At 46.7% G+C, this 22,411-nt stretch overlaps 6 protein-coding genes across 6 annotated transcripts; 3 read left to right on the forward strand and 3 right to left on the reverse strand.

Moving 5' to 3' along the window:
- Window positions 1-210: 210 nt before the first annotated feature.
- Window positions 211-582, reverse strand: BDW43DRAFT_310610 (uncharacterized protein; the record flags this gene model as incomplete). The annotated part of the gene is made up of 1 exon (XM_032046988.1): window positions 211-582. One exon carries the CDS (start codon window positions 580-582, stop codon window positions 211-213), a length of 372 nt encoding a protein of 123 aa, XP_031900771.1.
- Window positions 583-4,622: 4,040 nt separating this feature from the next.
- On the forward strand, window positions 4,623-5,907 carry BDW43DRAFT_274674 (DJ-1/PfpI family protein). The gene is made up of 2 exons (XM_032041751.1): window positions 4,623-4,677; window positions 4,736-5,907. The coding sequence occupies exon 2, from the start codon at window positions 4,955-4,957 to the stop codon at window positions 5,651-5,653; it is 699 nt and encodes a 232-aa protein (XP_031900772.1). The 5' UTR covers window positions 4,623-4,677; window positions 4,736-4,954; the 3' UTR covers window positions 5,654-5,907.
- A 3,620-nt stretch (window positions 5,908-9,527) lies between these two features.
- Window positions 9,528-15,528, reverse strand: BDW43DRAFT_310612 (nonribosomal peptide synthase; the record flags this gene model as incomplete). Its single annotated transcript, XM_032046989.1, has 3 exons — window positions 9,528-9,671; window positions 9,735-15,002; window positions 15,076-15,528. The coding sequence occupies 3 exons, from the start codon at window positions 15,526-15,528 to the stop codon at window positions 9,528-9,530; spliced, it is 5,865 nt and encodes a 1,954-aa protein (XP_031900773.1).
- A 1,090-nt stretch (window positions 15,529-16,618) lies between these two features.
- BDW43DRAFT_299898 (putative dimethylallyl tryptophan synthase) lies at window positions 16,619-17,863 on the forward strand (the record flags this gene model as incomplete). Its single annotated transcript, XM_032044808.1, has 2 exons — window positions 16,619-17,706; window positions 17,764-17,863. The coding sequence occupies 2 exons, from the start codon at window positions 16,619-16,621 to the stop codon at window positions 17,861-17,863; spliced, it is 1,188 nt and encodes a 395-aa protein (XP_031900774.1).
- Window positions 17,864-18,384: 521 nt separating this feature from the next.
- On the reverse strand, window positions 18,385-19,551 carry BDW43DRAFT_299899 (S-adenosyl-L-methionine-dependent methyltransferase; the record flags this gene model as incomplete). Its single annotated transcript, XM_032044809.1, has 2 exons — window positions 18,385-19,297; window positions 19,475-19,551. 2 exons carry the CDS (start codon window positions 19,549-19,551, stop codon window positions 18,385-18,387), a joined length of 990 nt encoding a protein of 329 aa, XP_031900775.1.
- Window positions 19,552-21,023: 1,472 nt separating this feature from the next.
- On the forward strand, window positions 21,024-22,377 carry BDW43DRAFT_319053 (putative dimethylallyl tryptophan synthase; the record flags this gene model as incomplete). Its single annotated transcript, XM_032048821.1, has 2 exons — window positions 21,024-22,150; window positions 22,221-22,377. 2 exons carry the CDS (start codon window positions 21,024-21,026, stop codon window positions 22,351-22,353), a joined length of 1,260 nt encoding a protein of 419 aa, XP_031900776.1. The 3' UTR covers window positions 22,354-22,377.
- Between the last annotated feature and the right edge of the window lie 34 nt (window positions 22,378-22,411).

Raw genomic sequence — 22,411 nt, forward strand, 5'->3', positions numbered from 1 at the left:
GCCAAAGAGAACGACATGATGGATTTCACCCCGGATGTATTTGTGTACATTGTATCCGATCCATCCTAGAATAGAGGAGCCATTCGACGAAGCATATCGGTTGGACATTCTTTCGGCGCTTGTGCCTATGAAAACTCTATGTTAGACATTGTGCCAAGGCTTCTATGTCGGCTGTACTGATAATCTCACCAAACTGATTTGATTCTAAGATTAGACGCAAGGAGTTTCAACGACAATGTAACTCTTGATCGCGTCCTTCAGGTCGCCAACGCCGACTCGGAGACAGATATCCTTTTGTAACTCCCAGCCCTTCTGGCACTCGGTGTTTTCGCAGGCGAAGACATTCCAGCCACACCGGGCATTCAGGTCATCGCCCGTGGCCTTAATGGATCGAATATCAGGAAGATTGTCGAGTCGTTCACACCCAGACTTATGATTATCGATCCAAACTCCGGTCGACTGCTCGCAAAGATCATCCAGAAAGACCTCGACTTTCCAGTTGGTTCTTTCCGCCGCAACAGCAGAGCCAAACTGCAAGGCCCAGGTGACCATAGCAGCTCGAGCCAGATTGACTGGGCGCATTGTGGTTGTTAGAAAGGAGGAAAACAATTTGTTTGAAATTAAGCTCCGGTTGGGATATAGTGGAAGTGCGATGATTAAGACAATCTCTTATGGGTTGGACAAGGACTTTATAGTTGTTGCTGGGTCAGCAGTAGCTTCACATGTAGCGAATGATAATCGAACCGACGCATAACTTTCCTAGTTTGTGATGGAAAAGTGATGGAGTGCGCGCATAAACTGAGAGTAGAGGAAGCGGGAAATGCCGCACCATCTAGTCCGAGATCCTTCTACCTTCTGCTGCCTAGAAACTGGCCAAAGCTACTCTTTCTGGAGTAAGACCGATAAGATCGACAGAGATAGGTCAGTCTTACATTAGTGGGGTCAACTCTTGTCCATTGATGTGAACAGAGAACCAAGAGACGTTACGAGGGCACCTATCCCACAGAGATTGGAAGTGAGATGAGGTTTGAGGTATGCAGACCCTAAAGAGCCTGAACAAGCAAGAGGCCGACACATCCTATCAGCCAGCTGGAATAAGTCAAACTCACGTTCAATCAAGAGGAGGCAACAGGCAACCGACCTGTCCGACTTACCACGTTCCCGCGATATGAAAGAGGCATATCCAAAGAATGGCAGGAGCTTAAAACCAATACACCCGTGTAGCCTAGGCTAACCCACCACAGTATCGAGTGTATCCACTCAGTTAGCTATGAGATATTACTTTCTAGTACCAGAATGTTGCGCGGATGACATCAGTATTGCAATGCGAGTAGCCAGCAATGGTGCCGCCTGCGAAGCGGTGTGAATAGCATAGAAACATGTAGCGCCTTCATGCATTAGTCGTAGCCCTAGGTTGAGGTTTACCGCAGCAAAGGCGATGAAGGTGAATTGTCTCGTGCAGATATCCTTACAATTGTGTTGGAAGATCGAGTATATACACGTCCTATCTTGATAATGGGGTGGCGCATAACTCCACAAACGAACTTGAACATTAACTAACAGCGAAATCCGTACTTCCATGCATGATTTGATATGCAAGGGTATCAGGACCCGACTACCTTGGTAAATTGGCGGGTTCCGATGTACGCACACGAGCGTGTAAAGCCGTTCCTCTGACCTCGTATTTCTTGCCACCAAGGTGCTCACACTCACTCCTTCGCCGTTCCCCTGATGTAACTATGCGCTTGTTATCAGGTCTTCAGCCCATGGCAATACAGGCACTGCAGCCATTAATGCTTTGCAAACCCTCGTACGCCGTGTTTCTGACTTACACCATATATCCTTTCCATAAGTCCAACCAACTGGGCTATGCATCTGCTTTAGTGGAATATTAAACCTACATGATGGTTTTTTATCTTGGAGAATAACGGCAGGGTCTACTACATGATGAATGGCCTCTAGGTGGCGGAGTAAGTACGTGGACAGGGAGAAAGAAGGGGAAAGAAAAGTGCTATATCTAAACCCAACGCGGAGGCCGGTAACGAATGTTGCGAGGAGGTTAGGTATCCACAACCGTCCCTTAGCTTCGCAATTAGTCGTGAGATACTTGGACCCTCATCGCAAACGTTGCCCAGATGTGTAACAGGTGGCCCCATATGCCCAGGCCCCATTAGCTGGGGTTGGTTGAAATCGCTAAATCGCGGAGTAGTATCCTATGGCATTAGAAATGCAGGGTTTAGCTGGCGCAGTAAGGGTCCCACTTGGTTGCCATACACCCGTAAAGTCTCCGAAATTTGCTAAGTAGAGCTCAAAACGTTGGCGCTTGTTGCCGCCTGGCGTTATTCTAGGTTACCGGGTCTGTCTCGGGATAATTAACAATACTCCATCTATCCTCTCCGACCCTTATGCACAAGCACCCCCGCAATTTGGGCATGCCAAGACGAGCAGACCAACTGACCCAGAATATCAAGCACTCTTACGACAAACCCTTAAGACAAAACTGCAACAACAAAAATTTCCGTAAAGCATGTGTATACCGCCTAGTTATCCGCCTTGTTCAGATTATTATAATCTCCAAGTAGCGGTGTATATGGCCTTCTTAGTTATTATTCTGGGTACTATTTTCAAGTATTGTATAAGCCATGTCTTGTTCAGCTATTGATCTTGGGCCATACAAAGCTGCCTCTCTACAGGTAAAAAAGAATCAGAAGAAGTTATTCCATCTACTGGATTCTACAGAGATCTCTCCACAAGTTAAGCGCTGCCTAGAATATCTATTTTATCAGCAGAAACTTTAATCTGAGTAACTTGCAGTTATGAACTCTACTTTAGAGCAAATTAAATCGGCCCAGGTAACCCAGTGCTGTAGATCTACTAAGTAAGAGATTCAGCACCTTGGAAATAGTGGTATACTGACCGTACGGGATGCAAATTGATCTATTATAGATAGAAGAGTTAAAGAGAAGTTAAATAAGAAGAAAACAGGTAAGATATATAGAGAAGTGTATGGTTATCTCTTACCCGCGCCTTCTGTGGAAGATCAAAAACCTGCTTTATATAGTAATTATTGTGATCTCAGGAGAAAGATAGGCAGGATAAAAATGTATCAGCTACATATACGTAGCCTACTAAGGACCAGATGCTATTCTGATAGATACTTAATTCTATAGATAACTATATTAACTATCTTGAGCGCTTCTTGTCACCTCTATCAACTACTAATAGATAAAGCCTTCAAGGGCTGAAGAGTTAGAGATCTAGCCAAGGCCAAGTCGCTAGGTAATCACGTGTCTTGTATAGATTCATAACAGTAAAAAGGCAGGAGAATCTGGTAACCAGTTTTATTTTATAGATTCTACAGAATCTAGGTATTGAAATATAAATTACTTCAAAATCCATCTCTCCATTGCCGGCCACCCATCCGGCAAAGGCGGTGGGTGGTCAGGTCCGCCACTAATATATCCCAGCACCAGCACTCCTAGTTGTACGGGCCCTGTGTACAACACCCTGAGCAAGGCTTGCACCTCTTCGTGGTGCTCTGGACAAGTAGCCACAGCTACGTGGTGAAACCAAGCAGGCCATCATGTACGTACATATTCATTTTTCTGCCAGTCCTATACCAGCGCTTACATGAAGTTTTTGTTGTTGCAGCTTTGTCTTAAGGGTCTGCTGTATATACAGAGTCCTTCTTCTCCTACAAAGACTGCTTTAAACCAATTGATTAAGAGATGTGAAATAGTATACAACAATAGGGCATTTTTTAGCTCAAGAAAACCAATATTTACGGGGTATAATTGATAAACAACAGCAGAAAAAGAAGTGATCTAATTGCCAAATCACCTACACTGAAGACTTCTCAGTCCAGGAAGCTCGGGAGTATATGCAGCATGAAAATAAGGTTAAAGAAGCTCAAGATACTATACTTATAGATTAAGAGCTATCTCCAATTAGGCCGCGCGTACAAGCGTCCCCGCGCTGTAGTGATTGTCATATTCTATGGCATACTCACAGACAATGTCCTAATTAATGTCCTAATTCGCTTTTATATAGAAATATGATTGTTTTGTTGATAAAGGCCCTAATAGTTCAGCCACGGGCAGAATTTTATATGAGGTGCGGCGCTCGGTTGGGAATTATGTTATAGAGAGAAAGAATAGCAAAACGGGCAATATAGATACGCTAGATAATGCCTAGCATGCAATAGATACTAAGAAGGGTATAGCCTAGAGGCCTTAGTACAGATAATCGAGAAAAGGATCAGAATGAATATACAATTGATAGAGGGCGCTGATAGCGCCCTTAGGGCTGATCTAGAGGCAGTGGCCTAGGCCAATGCCTAAGAACATGTGTCTGCCATCCATCGTCAATGGGCTCGATACGGACGTTAAACTTGATTAATAATAATAATATAAACTCTTTAGTATTCGCTTAGGCTACCTAAACGGGAAATATTATCGCCCTCACTAGGTGCCCAAGGGAATTGAACCCCACGACTGAATATCTTGTATGATGCAGTAACACGTTATATAGCGGTAAAGCTTTACTTTAGTCTACCCAAGATGGTAGTGTTCCAACGATGACCAGCACACGGTAGAACCTCGGCAGGAACAGACAGCCAGGAACCATTACCAAGCATGAATGATCAATCAGCTAACCAGGACAGACTGCATGCTGGAGGTGATAACAACAGGATCGTACTTGAGAAAGAACGGTAGAATTGATTATCAAGTCACAGGGATTCAATCCCGCTCGCCATTGTTGCCGTTGGACTGACTGGTAGACTGGTGGACTGTCAGCCTCCGAACCCCGCGCCGATCCCGGACTAGATATGTCAGGAGGGAAGGGTGAGTCACTCCTCCATCACTGACACCTATCTTGTCAGTAATTGGGATATATACCTCTCGTGCCTGCACACGTGCACCACCCGACAGGAGCCACTCAGCATACTTTAACCATGACAGGTATGTTTTCTTCCAACCTTTCTCGTTCAGTCTCTTATATGGCAGAATCCACCTCCCTTCGCGTGGGTATTGCCCTATTCCCTGGCTTCCAGGCCCTGGACGCATTCGGTCCTCTGGACTGTTTGAACGTCCTGTCTATAACCCATCCCCTAATCCTATCTGTACTATCCTCCACTCTGGATCCGGTGACCAGCAAAACCTCCATGACCAACCCGCACGTCATTGGCCAGCAAATCGTACCCACACACACCTTCGCGACGGCACCGCCTCTGGACGTGCTCCTCGTGCCCGGTGGGGTCGGCACGCGAGGATCGAGCCCGGCCGTTCTGGACACCATCGCGTTCATCAAACAGACCTACTCGTCATTGAAGTATCTGATCACGGTCTGCACAGGGTCCGGACTGGCAGCTCGCGCGGGGGTGCTGGACGGTCGAAAAGCCACCTCGAACAAGAATGCGTTTCATGAGATGAAGGCCTTAGGACCCAAAGTGGATTGGGTCCCTCGTGCGAGATGGGTGACGGATGGAAATATCTGGACTGCGTCAGGGGTCACTGCGGGGATTGATCTGACTCTCGCGTGGGTCGCGGAAGTGTATGGGAAGGACACAGCGAATATGATTGCGAATGAAATTGAACATACCCAGCATCTGGATGCGAGCTATGATCCTTTTGCTGATCTGTATGGTTTGTAGGTCTTGCGTTAGCGACCTTGGGCATGTAATCCCCCCTTGTCAGCAACTACTCTCCATCAGCCTTGCCAGGTCCTATCGCAAGTAGCCGTAATTGAGCCTCACTTGCATGATGACCGCATGGTGTTCGAGTTTTGCGCCCGTCGTGTTCCGCTCGTGGCGATCTCCCCCATTTCTCTTGCCTTGGCGGCTCTTACAGAATATTCTAGAGAGTGGCAATTTAAATTCAAATAACTCTTTTAGGTACAAAAACCAGCAAGTACTCAATAACCAGCAATCAAAAGTCCTTATTAGCTATATAGAGAAGCTTACTGAATGTGGCTTATATTCTTTATATAAGATGCTTAGGAATTTTGCTACAGAGATTACTCGAAAGAGGCCTGGAAAATACTGGCCTAGCTGCTGGCTAAAGCAATTTCCTGATAATCTTCTCTTAAAATATACTACTGGCATGGATGTCTCTTGAAAGCAGGCTGATTCTGTAAATAAATATATATTATATTTTGAGCTTCTCCACTGCAAGATATAAGAATATAATATATAGCCGGAGAATATCTATAATATAGATAAAAAAAAGTTTCTTATTAGAATTATTAGTAAAGACAAGCGGATCTTCTCTAAACAATAGTATAAAAGAGAAGATAATAGGCAATATTTATAGGATAGCAATCAAGAGTAGATTACTACTATTATATATATCTATGCTAACAGGATCTTACTATTACCGGGTCTTATATACCGAGCGGTATAAGAAGAATCTTCCAATAACTCCAGAGATAAAGAATAGTATAGATAGAGTAGTTACTGATACTAAAGGTATCGCGGAGGCCTCTATAACAGTAAATCAATAAGATAGGCAGATCCGCCTCCCACAACGCTTCCGGGAGAAAAAAGATGTATATATAGGCTCTTTAGGATGTTAGTATTAAGCTACCGAAATATCTCTGTATAATTCAGGTTGTATGTGGTTAAAAGGCTTCAGTTTTGTTGTTGACGTTATGTTGAAATTCGTGCATCAGGTGGGGCCGTGCATCAGGTGATCAACCACAGTAGCGCTTGCATGAAATTTTTGTTATTGCAGTTTTGTCTTAAGGGTCTGCCGTAACTCTCCTCAGCGGGCCGCATCTTGGCACCTAGCAACAACGATCGGATCAAAGTTACGAAACCGAAGGTTCAGCCTTGCGAAAAGCTCCGATTAGATAAAGTCGAACTAGCTTAACATAACTGGTAAACGAGCGGGCCATGCCAGTCGAGCGGGCCATGTTGTATTCCATATAAAATGGCACTTTCATAATCCAGGTATCTCAACAACCAGAGATGGTAGTAATATAATATTTGATACTGATATAAATATAGGGTATTTGAATAGAAATTATATTTTAATACATTTTTAATATATTTTTCTCACATTTCAAATACAATTATAGATAAATTACCAAAAATACAATGTAATTTATGTTACCTGATATATTATTAGATCTAGAGCTTTCTCTTTTTAATACCTATATCTGCAGTATTGAATTAGTATATATACTAAGATTCAGATCACTACTAGCCTTGGTTGTTGAGGTACTGGTTTCAAAAAGTACTCTTTTGTATGGAATAAAGGTGGCCCGCTCGACTGGCATGGCCCGCTCGTTTACCAGTTACGTTAGTATAACTATAGCAGGGGGCAGCACGGTCAAGTGACGCCCCAACACAAAGGGTTTGAAAAAAAAGGGAAAAAAAATGCGAGGGGTGATCATACTAGTAGCTTTCCATGCACCCCAGGAGAACAGAGTACCGTACATTTGTGCTCAGCCTAAATATCTGTGAATGATAGGTGCTATTCGAGTTGTCAAATACCTTGAGGAAACTTCACATATTGAAGTTGTGATGCACTTATCCTATTATCACAACCGTTCATATCTTTCTAGTCAAACATGACGTCATCAATGCACTAAGTTGAAAGATGTGGTGAGGAGATCGCCTAGCATGATCCATGATAGTCTTGTCCATCCTGTTTTAAAAACCTGACTCTAGTAGTAGACGATAGCAATAAGGACCCGTATTCGTTTAATAGCAGCGATAGAAATCTTTCTATGGTCCATTTCCAGATTTGGAAGGTTGAACGTGGTCAATACGGGGCTGTTTGTTAATATCGGCTACGGCCATTCCTCGTGGAGCATCAGTAAGTGCTTGGGAGAGGGTATACCGTGTCTATCTATCCTTTGTTTTGCCGCTCGCCATTTTACCACTTTATGCAACGCAATTGGAGACATGTTGGTATTATGGTATACCTGTGACCAAGTTATCCCAGAAAGATTTAGTGCAATAGATAGACAGACCGGCGTACTAGTAACTGTCAAGGCATCCAATGGAACTAGAGTGGCTGCTGTAAAAAATGGTTAACTTTTAATAGAGGCCGCACGTAACTACTTTCATATCGGATTAGATATACCATCAAACAGCGCAGCCCCAAAATTGCGGATATACCCACAAGGTATGTAGCAAACGTTGCTGCCTAAAGTAAGTATAGCATGTTACTGTATCACGCATGGCACTGGGCAGTATAATCCTAGACGACCATAACTACATAGTTGGGCCTCTGTTCACTTCCAGTCAATAACAATATGGATAGCAGTATCATATTCAATCCTGTTGTTTGGGTAAGACTCTTCCATTGGAAGAGAGATGCGTAGCCCAGCATATCAGTGGTGTGTTTCTTCTAGCGTGCGGATTCGCTGTAATCTCTCCATTCCACGTCCTGCCGTCTTTCGTCTCTGTACTAGACGACTGCACGATAACGGACATCTTCCGAGAATGCGAAGCTCCATTCATGGTAAGGATATCCTCCACCAACACTAATAGAGTAAACGTTGGCGACTTTACTAATATATACCAGGGCGGGAAAATTAAAATAACGTCTCAGGGCGCAAGAACGTGGAATTTGCTGTTCATTATGGGTCTCTTACTGGCTAGTCAATCGTTACCTTAGTGTTGCATATCATTCCTTCTACCCCAGGTCTATTACCCATTTCCAGTTAAGGTAGAACCACCGCTGAAGATCCAAAACGAAACAAGTTACTGTATTTCTTGTTTACCTAGGATGATGTGATCCATCACGGCAACGCACTGTGGCCAAAACATGGTCCAATCTGGCACGCTCATAGTGACACTTACAGAAATTAAAGATGCTACAGGGGGAGCGGAAGGTTAATGCTGTGTATTAGGACAGCTGATACACAGTACACGAAGGTATCGCTCATTGTCTTTCTCATTTCGCTGTGGTGCAATTCCCCGAGGTTACACTTATACCCTTCACACTTAAAGGAGAGAGTGGGGCGAATTGTTGTTCAGAAATGACTCCCTTAGACTAGCCTTCTAAGCTTTTACCAAATGATTTCTCCAAAGCCCGCAGATGGCGCAGTTGGCTTAATTACACAGCATTTTCTATCACTGTACTCGCTGGGCACTCAGAACTCCTCCGCGAAAATTCCTATGATCAATCTAAGTCTCAGCCCCTTGTATGTTAAGCATATCTGGATTACTACTGCTGCAGCTATAGTATTTGGCCATTACTCGAGTTGAAAGGCAAGCAACTGCAATGTCGTGTATTTGAATGTGTATATATAGTGGGGAATCTCAGCAGGTCAGATCTGATCCGACGTATCCAATTTGTGACAAATACAGGATCAACTAAATGGGTGGGATGGTTCATTCTCGTGGCATCCTGTGATACACAACTGGCACCAGATACAAACAATTATCCGTAGAAAAAGGGACATCAGCTGAGAATTAGTGGGACTGCCACTGGTAATTAATAGTTGGATGATTATATTACAGTTAGTGCTTGATCTCCACCCCGGATTGCCCCAACAAACCCTCAAATTCCCAATTATTTTGCTGCAATTGCGCAAGCGGAGTCTACAAATCGTCCGAGCACTTCAGCAGCCTGTTCCTCGGTCATAAGTGAGGACCAATAGGTAAGCCGCGCTTCAAATTCTGCACCTTTATCAATAACGACAAGGAAGAGGCCGTACTGTATCATTGTTCAGCACAGTTAGCCTACCGCACGATGGTTTCCTGGAATGTGTCTTCTCACCTCTGTTGGTTCAAGCGTACTGATCTCTTGGAACCGAATGCCGTTATCGCTTGGTGTGTTCGATAATGGCTTTTCCAGAGAAAAGCAAGTATTAAACAATACCTGGCCAAAATGATTTGAAAGCCGGAGAAGGTCTTGTAGAGAACAGGATTGATGTGTTAAGCGGTTCGCAATTTCCATTTGGTTCTGTTGTAGGGTTTCAAGTATATATGTTGGGGCGCTCAGTTGCAGCTGACAGGGAAGGACATTGAAGAAGGACCCAACTGTATTATGGACATCTGGGAGAGGAAGGTCTCTCCCCGTGACGAGTGTCCCAAAGCAGACGTCGTCTTGTCCAGTGTACAATTGCAGCGTAAGCCCCCAAGCGACTTGAAACATATTGCTTAACGTAAAGCCGTTCCTAGAACAATATTGACGAAGAGGAGTAGAATCTCCAATCTGGCCACTGGTAATGCGTAGCGCCTCTGGCCGGGCCTTTTCGCTGTGCAATTTGGGGAAAATACATGGCAATGCAGCTGCCATCTTCTTCTCCCAATAGCTCTCTAGACTCCGAATGCTGGGCGTCTCACTCAAATATTCGACTGCAGAACGATAGGACGGACCCACGGTGGAAGGCAATATACCTCCGTATGCGTTCGCAAGCTCCTCTAAAATTACAGATACCGAAGTCGCATCCAAGAATGCTTGATGCCCTTGCAGTTTACAAAAGACCCGGCCTGGCTTCGTCTGGTAAATTGTGAAAGAGTAGGGCAGCGGCCCAGAAATGCCGATCTGCGAATCTGACTCGTACACCAGGGTCTCGCTCACGCTTGAGAGTACAGGAACATGTGATGGCATGCCGCGCAGCACAACATGTATCTTTTCGCACGTTTGCTCACGGCCAGAGTTATTGACCAGAACTGTTCGAAGCCCAGGGTGACGTCGCGCAACAGCTAACCAGGCATCACGTAAGCGAAATGGGCATATAGGTTTGTCAAGTCTGTCCGTGACTACCTCCCAGATAGTCTGAGAGACATAGCTGAATGCACTAAGCGATTGGGTCCGGAGCAGGCCACCATGTACTCTCGTGCATGGGTATGCATCCTCGATAGCATCCATGCTGGGTATTCGTAGCTTCGATTTTACATCGGCCTCAAGAGTCGCTATATCGGTATACTGCGTCAAGTGTTGTTGAGAAAAGAAATTACTCAAGGGTAGGGATATGGTACCCTTTCGCAAAGGTTCAGCAGCAGCCAGAGGCTGCAGCTTGCAGGCAATCAGGCCGACTTTCCTTTCTTGAAAGATATCATGAGCTGTTAGGGAGAGTCCTTCCCTCTTACACGATATGACAACCTGCATGGCGGAGGCTGAATCGCCACCAAGGTCGAAGAAATCATCTTCGTGGCCTATATCCCCTTGGTCCAAGCCTAGTGCGAGGGCAACCATGCTACATATCTTTGCTAGTCGGATGGGGTTCGGACGCGAGGCTTTCTTTTTATCAGGATACGCAAAGTCGCGGAGGTGGTCCCAGCACAACTTGGATGCGGCATTGCATAGTGCCTGTCTGTCCGGTTGACCGGTGGGGCATCGTGGCATATTACTTACTGGGAGACAAAGATACGGGGACAAGGTACTTGGAATAATATGCCGTAAGTGCTGTCCCAACCTGGACATGATTTGCTGATAAGTCGTAGTTGCTGTCCTGAAAGGCTTTGGCTCATTTAATGCGTCGAACCCTATCCGACTGTCGCAAACAAAGACAGCGAGAATCGCAGAGGAGGAATCTTTGGCGACAACCATTCCCGCAACTGCTACTGAACCGCCACTGAAAATCTCTTGCGCCCTCTTCTCTATGACTTCAAGATGGCATGTTACGCTGGGTTGAGACAAGGGGGAAGATGTAATTGGTTGGCAAAAAGAAATACCATTGACTGGTCGCTCACGATTGTGGCTTAACTGCTGGATCACATCTTCAAAATGTTGCAACATCCCCTTGGTCCGCTGCGGAGAGATTACTGCTGGATCGATCATGGCAGTAACATTTAGAGTCGGATGCTCGGAAAGTTCACATATAAGTGTTAGGGGATGCGTGCTAAATTTGCTCTGTTCCGCGTCGGTGACGGGTAATTGCCTGAAAAGCTCTGGCATACTTCTGGAGGTCGGCGGCTGGATAATCAGCAGGCTCTGGAATGCACAAGCACGGACTGCTTCAGGGCCAAATGATTTAATCCATCGCAATCCAGTCTGCTCATATGGAATCAGTCGTGTTGCATGCTCTTGCATCTCTATCAATGTATCCTCGACGCTACGGTGGGAATCAAGCATGGTGCGAAGTGGTAGGGTGGCGATGGTTGGTGCATCTAGATCGTGTATTTGAGGGACGGGTGCGTTGCGACCATTAACGGTGATGCCAAAAACAACATCATTGGAGTGGGTGTACGATGCGATAAGCATTGCATAGGCGAGACGAATTATTGTAGACGGGGTATAACTTCCACGTGGCCAGGTAGGTATTTGGATGGTGGAGCGTACCCTTGCAACAGATCTAGAGGCCTTGTAATTGCGCGTCGGGGCTGGCACAGGGAATTCGGCGCTGTTCAGATTTTGGAATTCAGATTTCCAAAACCTTTCGGCTGTGTCCATGTCTTGGGCCAAGATATACCTAATGAATGGTGAGAAAGATTGCGGACTGACTTTTAGACCACGGTATGCGGAGTCCACTTCCTCTAGGAGTATTGCGTATGACCATCCGTCGAATATGGCATGATGCATTGAAAGGATCAATGTTGGTGGTGATTCTTTACCTTGTTCACGGGCTATGCCAAGATGGATGAGAGGCGTACCGTGTGACATGAGTGGTTGCCTATATTCTTGGACTTGTTCGACGGAACACCATGGCATGTCCTTCTTGTGGGAGACAACAACTTGAAGTGCCCGAGGTGTGTCAATTTGGACGATCCTTGTTCGTAGGATTGGATGAGCAGCAATGACCACGTCCCATGCATGCCTCAAGCGAGAAATATCTATAGTAGGCGAGAGGCGGAAAAGAAACCGGGCTTGGAAAGCACTCGGATCAACTGCAGTGTTCCCTATCATTGCTTCTTGAACTGGGGTGCAAGGGTACAGATCATCAATGTCACTAGGATCCAGTTTACACTGCTCTGCAGCTCCAGTGATGAGGTGTAAGTTATCGTCACTCAGGAGGGAGAATGGCTGCGGCGTTGACCTATCCTTCTGACCTTGCATGTCCTGCACTTTGGCCGCTAGATCGCTGATGGTCTGGGATTGAAACACCTCCGCCACTGTAATATCTAGCCCTTTCTTCCGAGCTTCCTTAACCAGGGATATAGAAGCCATAGAGTCGCCACCTAATTCAAAGAAGCTTTGATCCGTCCCTATATCATTTGGGCGCAACTCAAGCACTGTCGCAAACAGCTCTCGAACTCGTTCTTCAAGTGGCTTCCTAGGTAACGTGATAGAAAGGTCTGTGTGCAAAGAACGGTATTTCCGCATCTGTGCATCTGATAGCTGGGCAATAGCACTTTGTAGCAGCTTCCTATCGACTTTCCCGGTGCGTGTAAGAGGGATCTCCGTCATTGGTATATACGCCGTAGGCACCATGTGACGTGGAAGAGTGGATTGCAGGCGAGTCTTTACAGGCGAAATTCGTTGTCGAAATTCATGGTCTGGTTCGATGAGTAAGGAGCTTATGGAGACGCATTTGGCAAACTTCCAGGTCGGTGCGACAAAAAGGGCCAGGAGGTGCCTCTGGGTATGGGATGCGATAAGCTCACACGAGACGGCGAAGTCTCTCAGGCAGATTTGCGCATGGTGTTCGATTTCTCCCAGCTCAACCCGCTGACCATTTATCTTGATCTGGGTATCCTTCCTTCCAACATATATGATATTCCCATATCCATCGTACTTGGCTAAATCACCAGTCCTGTACAACCGATAACTGTCTTCAAGGCCGAAGGACCGCTTCCAATCGGCATTCTTAATGAATGCAGCCTCAGTCTGTGCCGGCCGATTGAGATAGCCTCGTCCAACAATAGCCCCACCGATAATTAGTTCCCCAACCGCCCCAATAGGGAGTAGGCGGTGGTAGTTTTCCTTGTCCACAATCCAGGTTGTGCCGCCGAACGACCGACCAATATTTCCGGGAAACTTCAGTAACGGTTGGACTGTGGATACAATGGTGCATTCAGCTGGACCATAGGCTGAAATCAAGTGGAGACGATCCCATTTCGCGATGTTAGCCCACGATGTAGTCTCCCCTCCTATAACAAGTGTGTTGATTAAAGGGACTTTATTGGGTTGCAAAATCCTGGCAACGGAGGGAGTAAGCTCGGCCCAATTGACCTGAAGTTCGGCACAGGCACTCTCCAGATCATTTACTCGCTGTGATTCAGACGGGATACATGTACAGCCCCCAAGGAGCAATGGCGAAAGGCACTCTTGAATGCTGACATCAAACGCAAAGGATGCATACTGTAAAACTCGAGAGGATCTCCGCATGTTCTGAGGCCCACTAATCGCAATGGCATTTGTGCAAAATGAACCGTGCTCGATGATTACGCCCTTCGGTCTTCCTGTTGATCCAGATGTGTACGATATGTACGCCGCATTCTGGGGGGTTACTGAAGTCTGTGGTGGCTCGCATATCGCCCAATCCAACATGGAATCGCCGACAACAATAACGGTTTCTGTTAGGTCTGCGGCAGGTGCCCCTGTCGACCGGATTAATACCCGTGGCGCAAAATCCTGGCAGAGGGTCTGGAGGCGAGCGACTGGGTAAGAGATGTCCAAGAGTACAAATGCTGCCCCTGCCTTGAGCACACCTAGGATCCCTACCACAGCCCATCTTGACTTCTCAACTAGAATAGGGACGATGCATTCTTCTGAGATGCCATGTGTTCTGAGTCGCGCCGCGAGTTTCGTGGACAATATATCCACCTCGTGATACGTGAAGCACCCGTCCCAGGCACACACCGCCTGTGCTCCCGGGGTTTGCGTACACTGCAGCTGAAAGAGATAATGTATACAATGATCATTTTGTCTCTTCGGGGCCCGATTGTTCCAGCTCGCTATCTGTCTATAGTGGTCATGGTGAGGCAAAGTCAACTCCCGCAATGGTAGGAGCGAGCTGGATGTTAGATGATCAAGCACCGCGCCCAGCGCTGTGATAACATTCTCTGCCTGTTTCCTACTCATGAAGGAGACTGTGTAATAGCAATCTATGCCTGGGGTGGCTAAGGAGTCGTCCGCAATGAGCGTGATATCGCCGGCCTTAAACATTAGCATAAGCCTAGTCCCCAACCTACGTCTAATGGGCCATGTATGATATTAGGGTAGGGCGTACCATGGGTACACAGGTGTGTGACGAAGTGGGGAATGAGCTCCTGGCAGTGGATCCCTTCCGGGCCAGATAAGTGTTGAATGGAGCATCTTGCGCGTCTTGCGTTAACGACAATACTCCCGCCTTCTCCAGAGTAACTGATTGGGAGATTGGCTGCCCTGGGTGTACAACCGCTGACCATTGCTCAATGGTGTTATACCCAGTTTCGCTTTCGAGAGTGCCGAAGCAAACACTGTAAGAATCAAGGTACTCGGCCAGGAGTACTGGCCAAGCGGACATCAATTGTTGATAAATGGAGGTTGCCCCATCCTTCGGAATCCGTGCAAGAGCGTTACACTGATTTGCTTGCAGCGTAACCAGAGCTGTCTGTCTACTGTGGCCACCGGTCTCATTCAGTTTGGGAAACCTGCCTGGGAGTTCATACGCCAGGTCCCCCGGAACCTGCATGTTGGACATGTTCGGCTTCCAGCAAAACTGTAAATAACTATTTCCAACTGTGGAGAAAAACGAAGTTGAACCGAGTAGATACTGAATGCGCCCGATCAACCGCAAGATCCCCCGGTTTATATAGCACGGTCAACTTAACCCGTAAACAAGTTATCTCAGCCCGAGAATGGTAAAAATCTACTGCATCTTTGGAGATGGGCTGGACCACCGCCAGAGATGTTCTAGCACCCAGTCGACCCCCCCGGGTGGCCTGTTGTTTCCCCACATTCTGGATAAGCGTGACACACGTTTATGCTAGTTCACCTCATACTAGTGATCCTGGGTTTGAACACCGACAGCTTCCCAATTACTTCGAAGAACGGCATCACCTGATTCTCAAGGACACCGAAAGTCCAGCTTAGAGCCGCAGTGAATCCACCGAGGCAAGTTACATATCCGAAGGCCAGAACCGGCCCAAACAACTGCTTGATCGGCAATGCTCCCCGGCCATGTGTTTGTGTAACCTGACATACACCCGCAGGGAGCGGCCGTTCTAGATTTCGGACTGTGTAGAGCTCTTAGGGCCTAGTTTTCTTCGATTTCGTTGTCACCCAGGACCAGCCTTTAGAACATAATTTGTCCTGGGTTCTGGAAGGGATCGACTAAGCGTACTAAGAAAGAATGGAGCGAACCACGGGTACCACCGAACGCAGAACCATGAGCTGTGCGCGGCAATGGCGACCGTGGGTGCGTCCAGAATGTCGGATGAGTTGACCCACAGAAGAACCAAGGATTTCTAGAGGAAGCCAAAACGGAGATATATCCACCTACGCCAAGCGCTAGCTGTGTATCCGGCGGAGGTGGAGTAGCAGTAAATTACTAGGAGTGGTGACATCAATGCAGTTCTTCGCAGGATATATCCAGATCCGCTAGGTATTAAATCCGGATAGTCCACAATGTTACCATGATAGCGACGCAGCTTCCCAGCGGTGGACCACGTACACTATCCATCGATTTGCCTGAAATGCCCGCATCTGCGCAGAGTCTAGGAATGCCTCCGATGGGTCCGCCCAACTCCTGTCCGGAATGGTCACGTGCATACGTTTCTCTGACCAGATGCATGTCCCCCCCTAGCCTTGACCAGTATGATTGGTGGAGAAACATGGCCCCAATGCTGGGGAAAATGCTTTACGACGCCAAGTACAGTCTATGCCAGCAGTTTGAGCACCTGTACCTCTTTGGCACCCATATTATACCGATGCTTGGACCATTTCCAACATCCAGACCCGGACTGTATAAGTGCATTCTCGGGGGTCTTGGGCCTCTTGAGTTCAGTCAGAATTGGACCAAGCAACAAGCAACAGTTCGAATCGCGTTCGAGCCTACCAGTGCAGCTGCAAGTACTGGTGATGACCCGTGCAACAGGCTGATGATCAACGAAGCCTTGAATCGGCTGAAACAATTGCGTCCGCAGGTGGATCTGCAGCTATATCACCAACTGATTACAAGTCTTACGGTAACCGATGAGGAACAACACTATCTTTCCTCCCGTCACGAACTGGACTCCCAGCCCTCTAAAACTCAGACCATCCTGGCTCTAGACTTGAAAGGCAGTGATCTATCTGTCAAGTTATACTTTTATCCTCTTGTCAAATGTGCAGCAACCGGAACGCCCATCTCGCAGCTTGCCTTCTCCGCAATTCGAAAGGTTGACGACGGAGGGGTCTTTCGTAGTCCTCTGGCCATGATTGAAGACTTCTTGAGTGGTGCTCCTTCCACTACGTCCGTTTGCTTTGTTTCGTGTGACCTTGTGGCACCAAGCAAGACCCGCTTTAAATTGTATGTTGCAGAGTTTCAAGTAGACTTTGCCCGCATATCAGACATCTGGACTCTGGGAGGTAGACTCGGAGATGAGGAGACCCTTACAGGATTAAGTATGCTCCGAGAGTTGTGGGGGTCGCTTGGTATCCCGGAGGGTCTACGTTCCTTTCCAGAAAGGCCCACACAAGCGGGAGATTCAGCGGACAAGGTCGCGTTGCTGTTCAATCTAGAGATTCAGCCACACAAATCACTGCCCCAACCGAAGGCATATCTCCCTCTCACTGGTATCAATGACGAAGTTATCGCACGAACCATAACCCATATTTTTGAGAAATGGGGATGGTCAGAACATTCGAAGTCCTATACAGAGAACCTAGAATCGTACCGGTAAGCCCTCTGCACGGATCAGCCTTCTGCTCCTTTTGTGACTGACACGCTCTTCAGCCCCGAAATAGATCTTAAGCGGAGCACAGATTTTCAGGCCTGGTTGTCCTTCTCGTATTCAAAAATAACCGGGCCCTATTTGACGATATACTATCACTAGGTAAGAAATATTTCGCCAGAGGCTTTTTGGCCTTGCTGGAATAGATAGGATGTGTTCTATTCTTCTCTGTCTCACTCCCGTTTTTTTCTTTTTGTTTTCTTTGTTTTGTTTTGTTTTACAATAATCTTCTGGGCACTCATATTTCATACCTAGATACTAATGCGCCTCCGATCTAAATTTCCAGATTTGGTGAAGCAATATCAGTCAGTGTATTGAGATTTGAACTTTCACGCCCTAAGCGAATGGTATCGTTAAAACTTCTATTAATTTGAGTTATTCCATTAGTCGATAATTCATGGGGAGCCTTCAAAGCATGGGTTTGAAAAATAAAACCATCAAATAATGAAAATTAATCGTATTGACCACAGACTGCGTATGTTGGATGCTGAGCTACCTAGCTATTTATATTTGTATTTGTAATGCAGGTATAGATCAGCTTAACTCCCCAAGGAATATATAACATCATTTAGAAAACTTGGCATGTATCCTGCGTCTCTTCATGCTCCCCATCAAGACGAAACCTAGACCCTAGGCTTTCTGCCCACCATGAGGAACATCGGTGTCACCAATCCCTTCTCACCAGCGATACGGTATGCCTCTACTGCTCTCACCATTTCAGTACCTAGACTATGGGTTCCAGGGTGCAAAATGCCCAGTTTTTCCGCGCACCTTACAAGCTGATATAAGATTCCCTTAGAGGAGAATGAACGAAGGAACAATGTTAAGAAAGTACTGGAGACTGTATCCAGAACCCCGCCTGCCCATTTGAAGGATCCATCGATTGCTGAGTACCACGGCAAGTAACCAGGTGTATTTGCCAGGTCTTCAGCGGCTTGAAGTACAAAGCCAACTTCCTGCATGGCCGCCATGGCTGTTGAAGCCGTGACCAGGTGGGGATGACCTGCTACACACTCCATTCGTTTTCGGTAGTTGATATGTTCTGGGTTCTCTGGGTCATAGTTCTCCGTCAATACAACCTCATAGACCGCAAAGATACCTCCAGGCCTTAGAACGCGGAATGCCTCTGAATAGGCATCCGAAAGATTAGGTGCATAGCAGGTGGCCTCAATTGAATATGCACGGTCAAACGATGCATCTTCTAGGTTCATATAAGTGAAGTCTCCCACAACGTATCGTACCTTGTGAGATAAGTCGGCTCTCTTAGTGAGCTCCTCCGCTGCATTGATCTGAGATGGACTGATATTGATCCCGCAGATATTGGCTTCCGAAAATCTGGCAATTTCTCGAGTAGGACCACCTATTCCGCAGCCTAAGTCGAGAACTTCGTGGCCAGGCTGCAGATTCAACCTAAGTGCCAAATAATGCTCATGTCGCACCATAGCTTCTCTGAGGGCCTCCTCAGGCAGCCGACGGCAGACATGAAGCGAAGTTCCCCAAAGACGGTTCACAACTCCATTTGATTGCCCGTAGTATCTGATGAGGGATCCCCAGGTTAGTCTATTTGGTCCTATGTTTGCCTTATGTTCCTTGGGGGGTGGGGGCAAGGGGCGGAATTGATGCTAAGGGCGATAGAAACGCATACTCTTCGGCTGAATTTGTATCACTGGCATCCTTTTCCTAGTAGTTGTCAGCAAGGCCAACTCTCAGCACTTGTATTGCGCGCATACCGGTAAAGGGTTCTCCAATAAGCCAGTCTTGCTAGCTTCACACTCCTTGCTTTGAAGCATTTTCCTGTACTATCAATGATTTCAAAATGCTTTCCCGGAGATGGCACATGGATTTATATGTGCTGCACTTCATTGCACGGTAAAGCAGGATAGGTGAGGATGAGGGTGGGAAACGGACAGACTTCTCCGTCTAGGAGCGGTACATCGAACATCCGAGAATGGCATAAAGCGCATGGCCTATTCCACGGAATCTCGCTTAAAGGGAAAGGAGGGAGAACTCAAGCGTTCCCGGTTAAGCCTCCTTCGAAGGTTACCCTCTCCCATGGTAACTATAGCAGATCTCCCGGTCTTCAATTAAAATTAAAATTAAGCTTCTGACCAGATAATGTAGAGCAGGATACTGTTTCCGGTTTTGATCGTAGATTCCGCCTTTTCATAAATTGTCGGCCCGGGAAAATCAATCCTCAGCCAAGCTTTACCACTAAGTAGAGTTTTTAGAATTTAAAGGTAGAGCCAAACTATGGGCTATGCACTCTGAAAACCCTAGGAATTTAGCTGCAAATGGCGCGTGAGGATAGATGAGAGGCCACAGCGGCCGATACCCACCTCTAATATCTGGTTCACTTCCCAGTACGAGTCGCCAATCCAATGAGTCATCCTTCGGTGTGAGACGGCCTTCGGATAGCTTCTTTGAGTCGCCTGGAAAATAAGCACAGGCTCTTGCTCGAACGGGCCGTTGTATGCTACTCAGTGGAATGCAGTCTCAACATGTTCGAGGCTCTCATGGAACACAAAAGGAGTTACCCATGGTTTGAGGGTGTTGCTAATCCTGGAAGTCTGAAAGACTTGCCAACCCTGGACTTCGTCTACAGCGGGATACAAACCGATGTATCCTCTTCATATCCGGTCTAATGTAACAAAGGGCAGCTGGTCAAGGAGATCTGTAGAAGAAAGTTTGGCGCTTTGTTATCACATAATTACATATTTACGTATTATTCGTTATTTTGTTTCCGCATACGGACAAGTACTGAATCTAGACCGCTTGCGATAGATCGATAGAAGAGCGTAGTCGAAATGGTCTCACTTAGAGTTAGTCCAGAATTACCTGGCAAGCTGGTGACATGACAGATTTATCATATGCTCATGCACAGAATTGTGCAATCCTACATTGGACCAGTTTCTATATGTCATAGTAGCGGATCGCCCCACTCATCAGGTCATTTCCAGGGCCGCATCATTCCTCGTTGAACGTGTGCCTAGGGATGGTACTAATCTTCCTCAAGTACAGTATTTGATTTTGGTCCTCTGTTATCCTTGGACTAACCTAATGCACCACGGCCCATGCTGACTAGAGCTAGTTATTTAATCTTTGATACGTCGCCGGTTGGATAATCTTGTTCGAACATCTGGTAGCACGTATTATCTCTCGGTTAAATTTCCTACTAATTATATAATACTGTTAAACCCCTTCCGTACCGTCCAAGGTATCCTTTTGCATTGCAGTAAAGGACACCAGGCCCATTGACGGAGATATGCCTGAAGAGTCCTCGGATATGGCCTGGCGCGTGCTTGGCCAAGCGCTGAAGTTCATGAATCGTGACCAGGAGCTTTGGTGGCTACAAACAGCTCCCTTCTTTAACCAGCTATTGATACAGTGTGGCTATCCAGTGGAGTCACAATACCACTATCTATGCTTCTACCATAGACACATCCTTCCGGTCTTGGGACCATTCATACGGCCCGGAGTTAGCGCTGACAATATAAGCTTGTTCACACCGGAAGGCTACCCATTGGAACTAAGTGTGAACTACCAGCAAAGTCATTCTATTGTCCGACTGGGCTGTGGGCCGGTAAGTGAGTTTGCTGGAACGGTGCATGACCCCTTGAATCAATTCAAGGCACGGGAGCTGCTAGGTAGGCTGGCTCTCCTAGACTCGAACATTGATCTGCGATGGTTCGATTACTTCGCTTCTCAGCTCACTGTCACCATCGAGGAGGCAAACCTCGCTTCCCATCATCTTATCCCCCCTTTACGGCAAACAAACGAGGTTGCCTTTGATCTGAAGGAAGAAGGGATCGTTCCAAAAGGCTATTTCTTCTTGAAGCCTAAATCTATCGTGACCGGAGTGCCGACTGGTGTCCTGGCCTTCGACGCTATTGAACGACTGGATGCACATTTTCACGCCAGCTTGGCCGTCCTTAAGGAGTTTTTGCTCCCTTGGTTGGACGCCCAGAATGATTCCGATGCAGCTGTCTCGGATGTATTCCTCATTGGGTTTGATTGCGTGATACCAAGGAAATCGCGCATCAAGTTATATGTTGTTAATACGCACCTTTCCTTTGATAACGTCCGTGCGCTATGGACGCTTGGAGGCCGGTTCGACGACCCTGTTACCACGAAAGGCCTATTGATTGCCGAAAAACTGTGGAGCGTGCTCCATTTCAAGGAACTCTCTTATGCGGATATGGATGCAGACCAATTACCGTTGGCTGTCTACTATGAAATGAAGCATGGAGGAACTGCTCCAAAGCCACAGCTATATCTCCCATTGCATGGCGTGAACGATGACTTCATTGCAGACGCACTAACAAAGTTCTTTGAATATCTGGAATGGGGAGGATTTGCAGCTCGCTATAAGCAAGAGTTGATCTCGAATTTGTAAGCATCTTTGCCCCTCTCCCTGGATTGGCATATTTCCTTGAAAGAAACAGACCAACCATAACTACAGTCCATGTCACGATATAAAACAAACAAAGACGGCCCAACGCTGGGTGTCTTTCTCGTATACTGAGCCAGCTGGAGTATACTTAACAGTATACTTTCATCCTGTCCAAGGCAAGATAGGAAGCCTGCCTCTCTAGGCTTTGCAAGGTGTGAAACTTGCGAGAGCCTTGAGATACACATCAGTGGCGGATCTTA

The sequence above is a fragment of the Aspergillus alliaceus genome (assembly GCF_009176365.1).
Source record: "Aspergillus alliaceus strain CBS 536.65 unplaced genomic scaffold BDW43scaffold_19, whole genome shotgun sequence".
Classification (NCBI taxonomy): domain Eukaryota; kingdom Fungi; phylum Ascomycota; class Eurotiomycetes; order Eurotiales; family Aspergillaceae; genus Aspergillus; species Aspergillus alliaceus.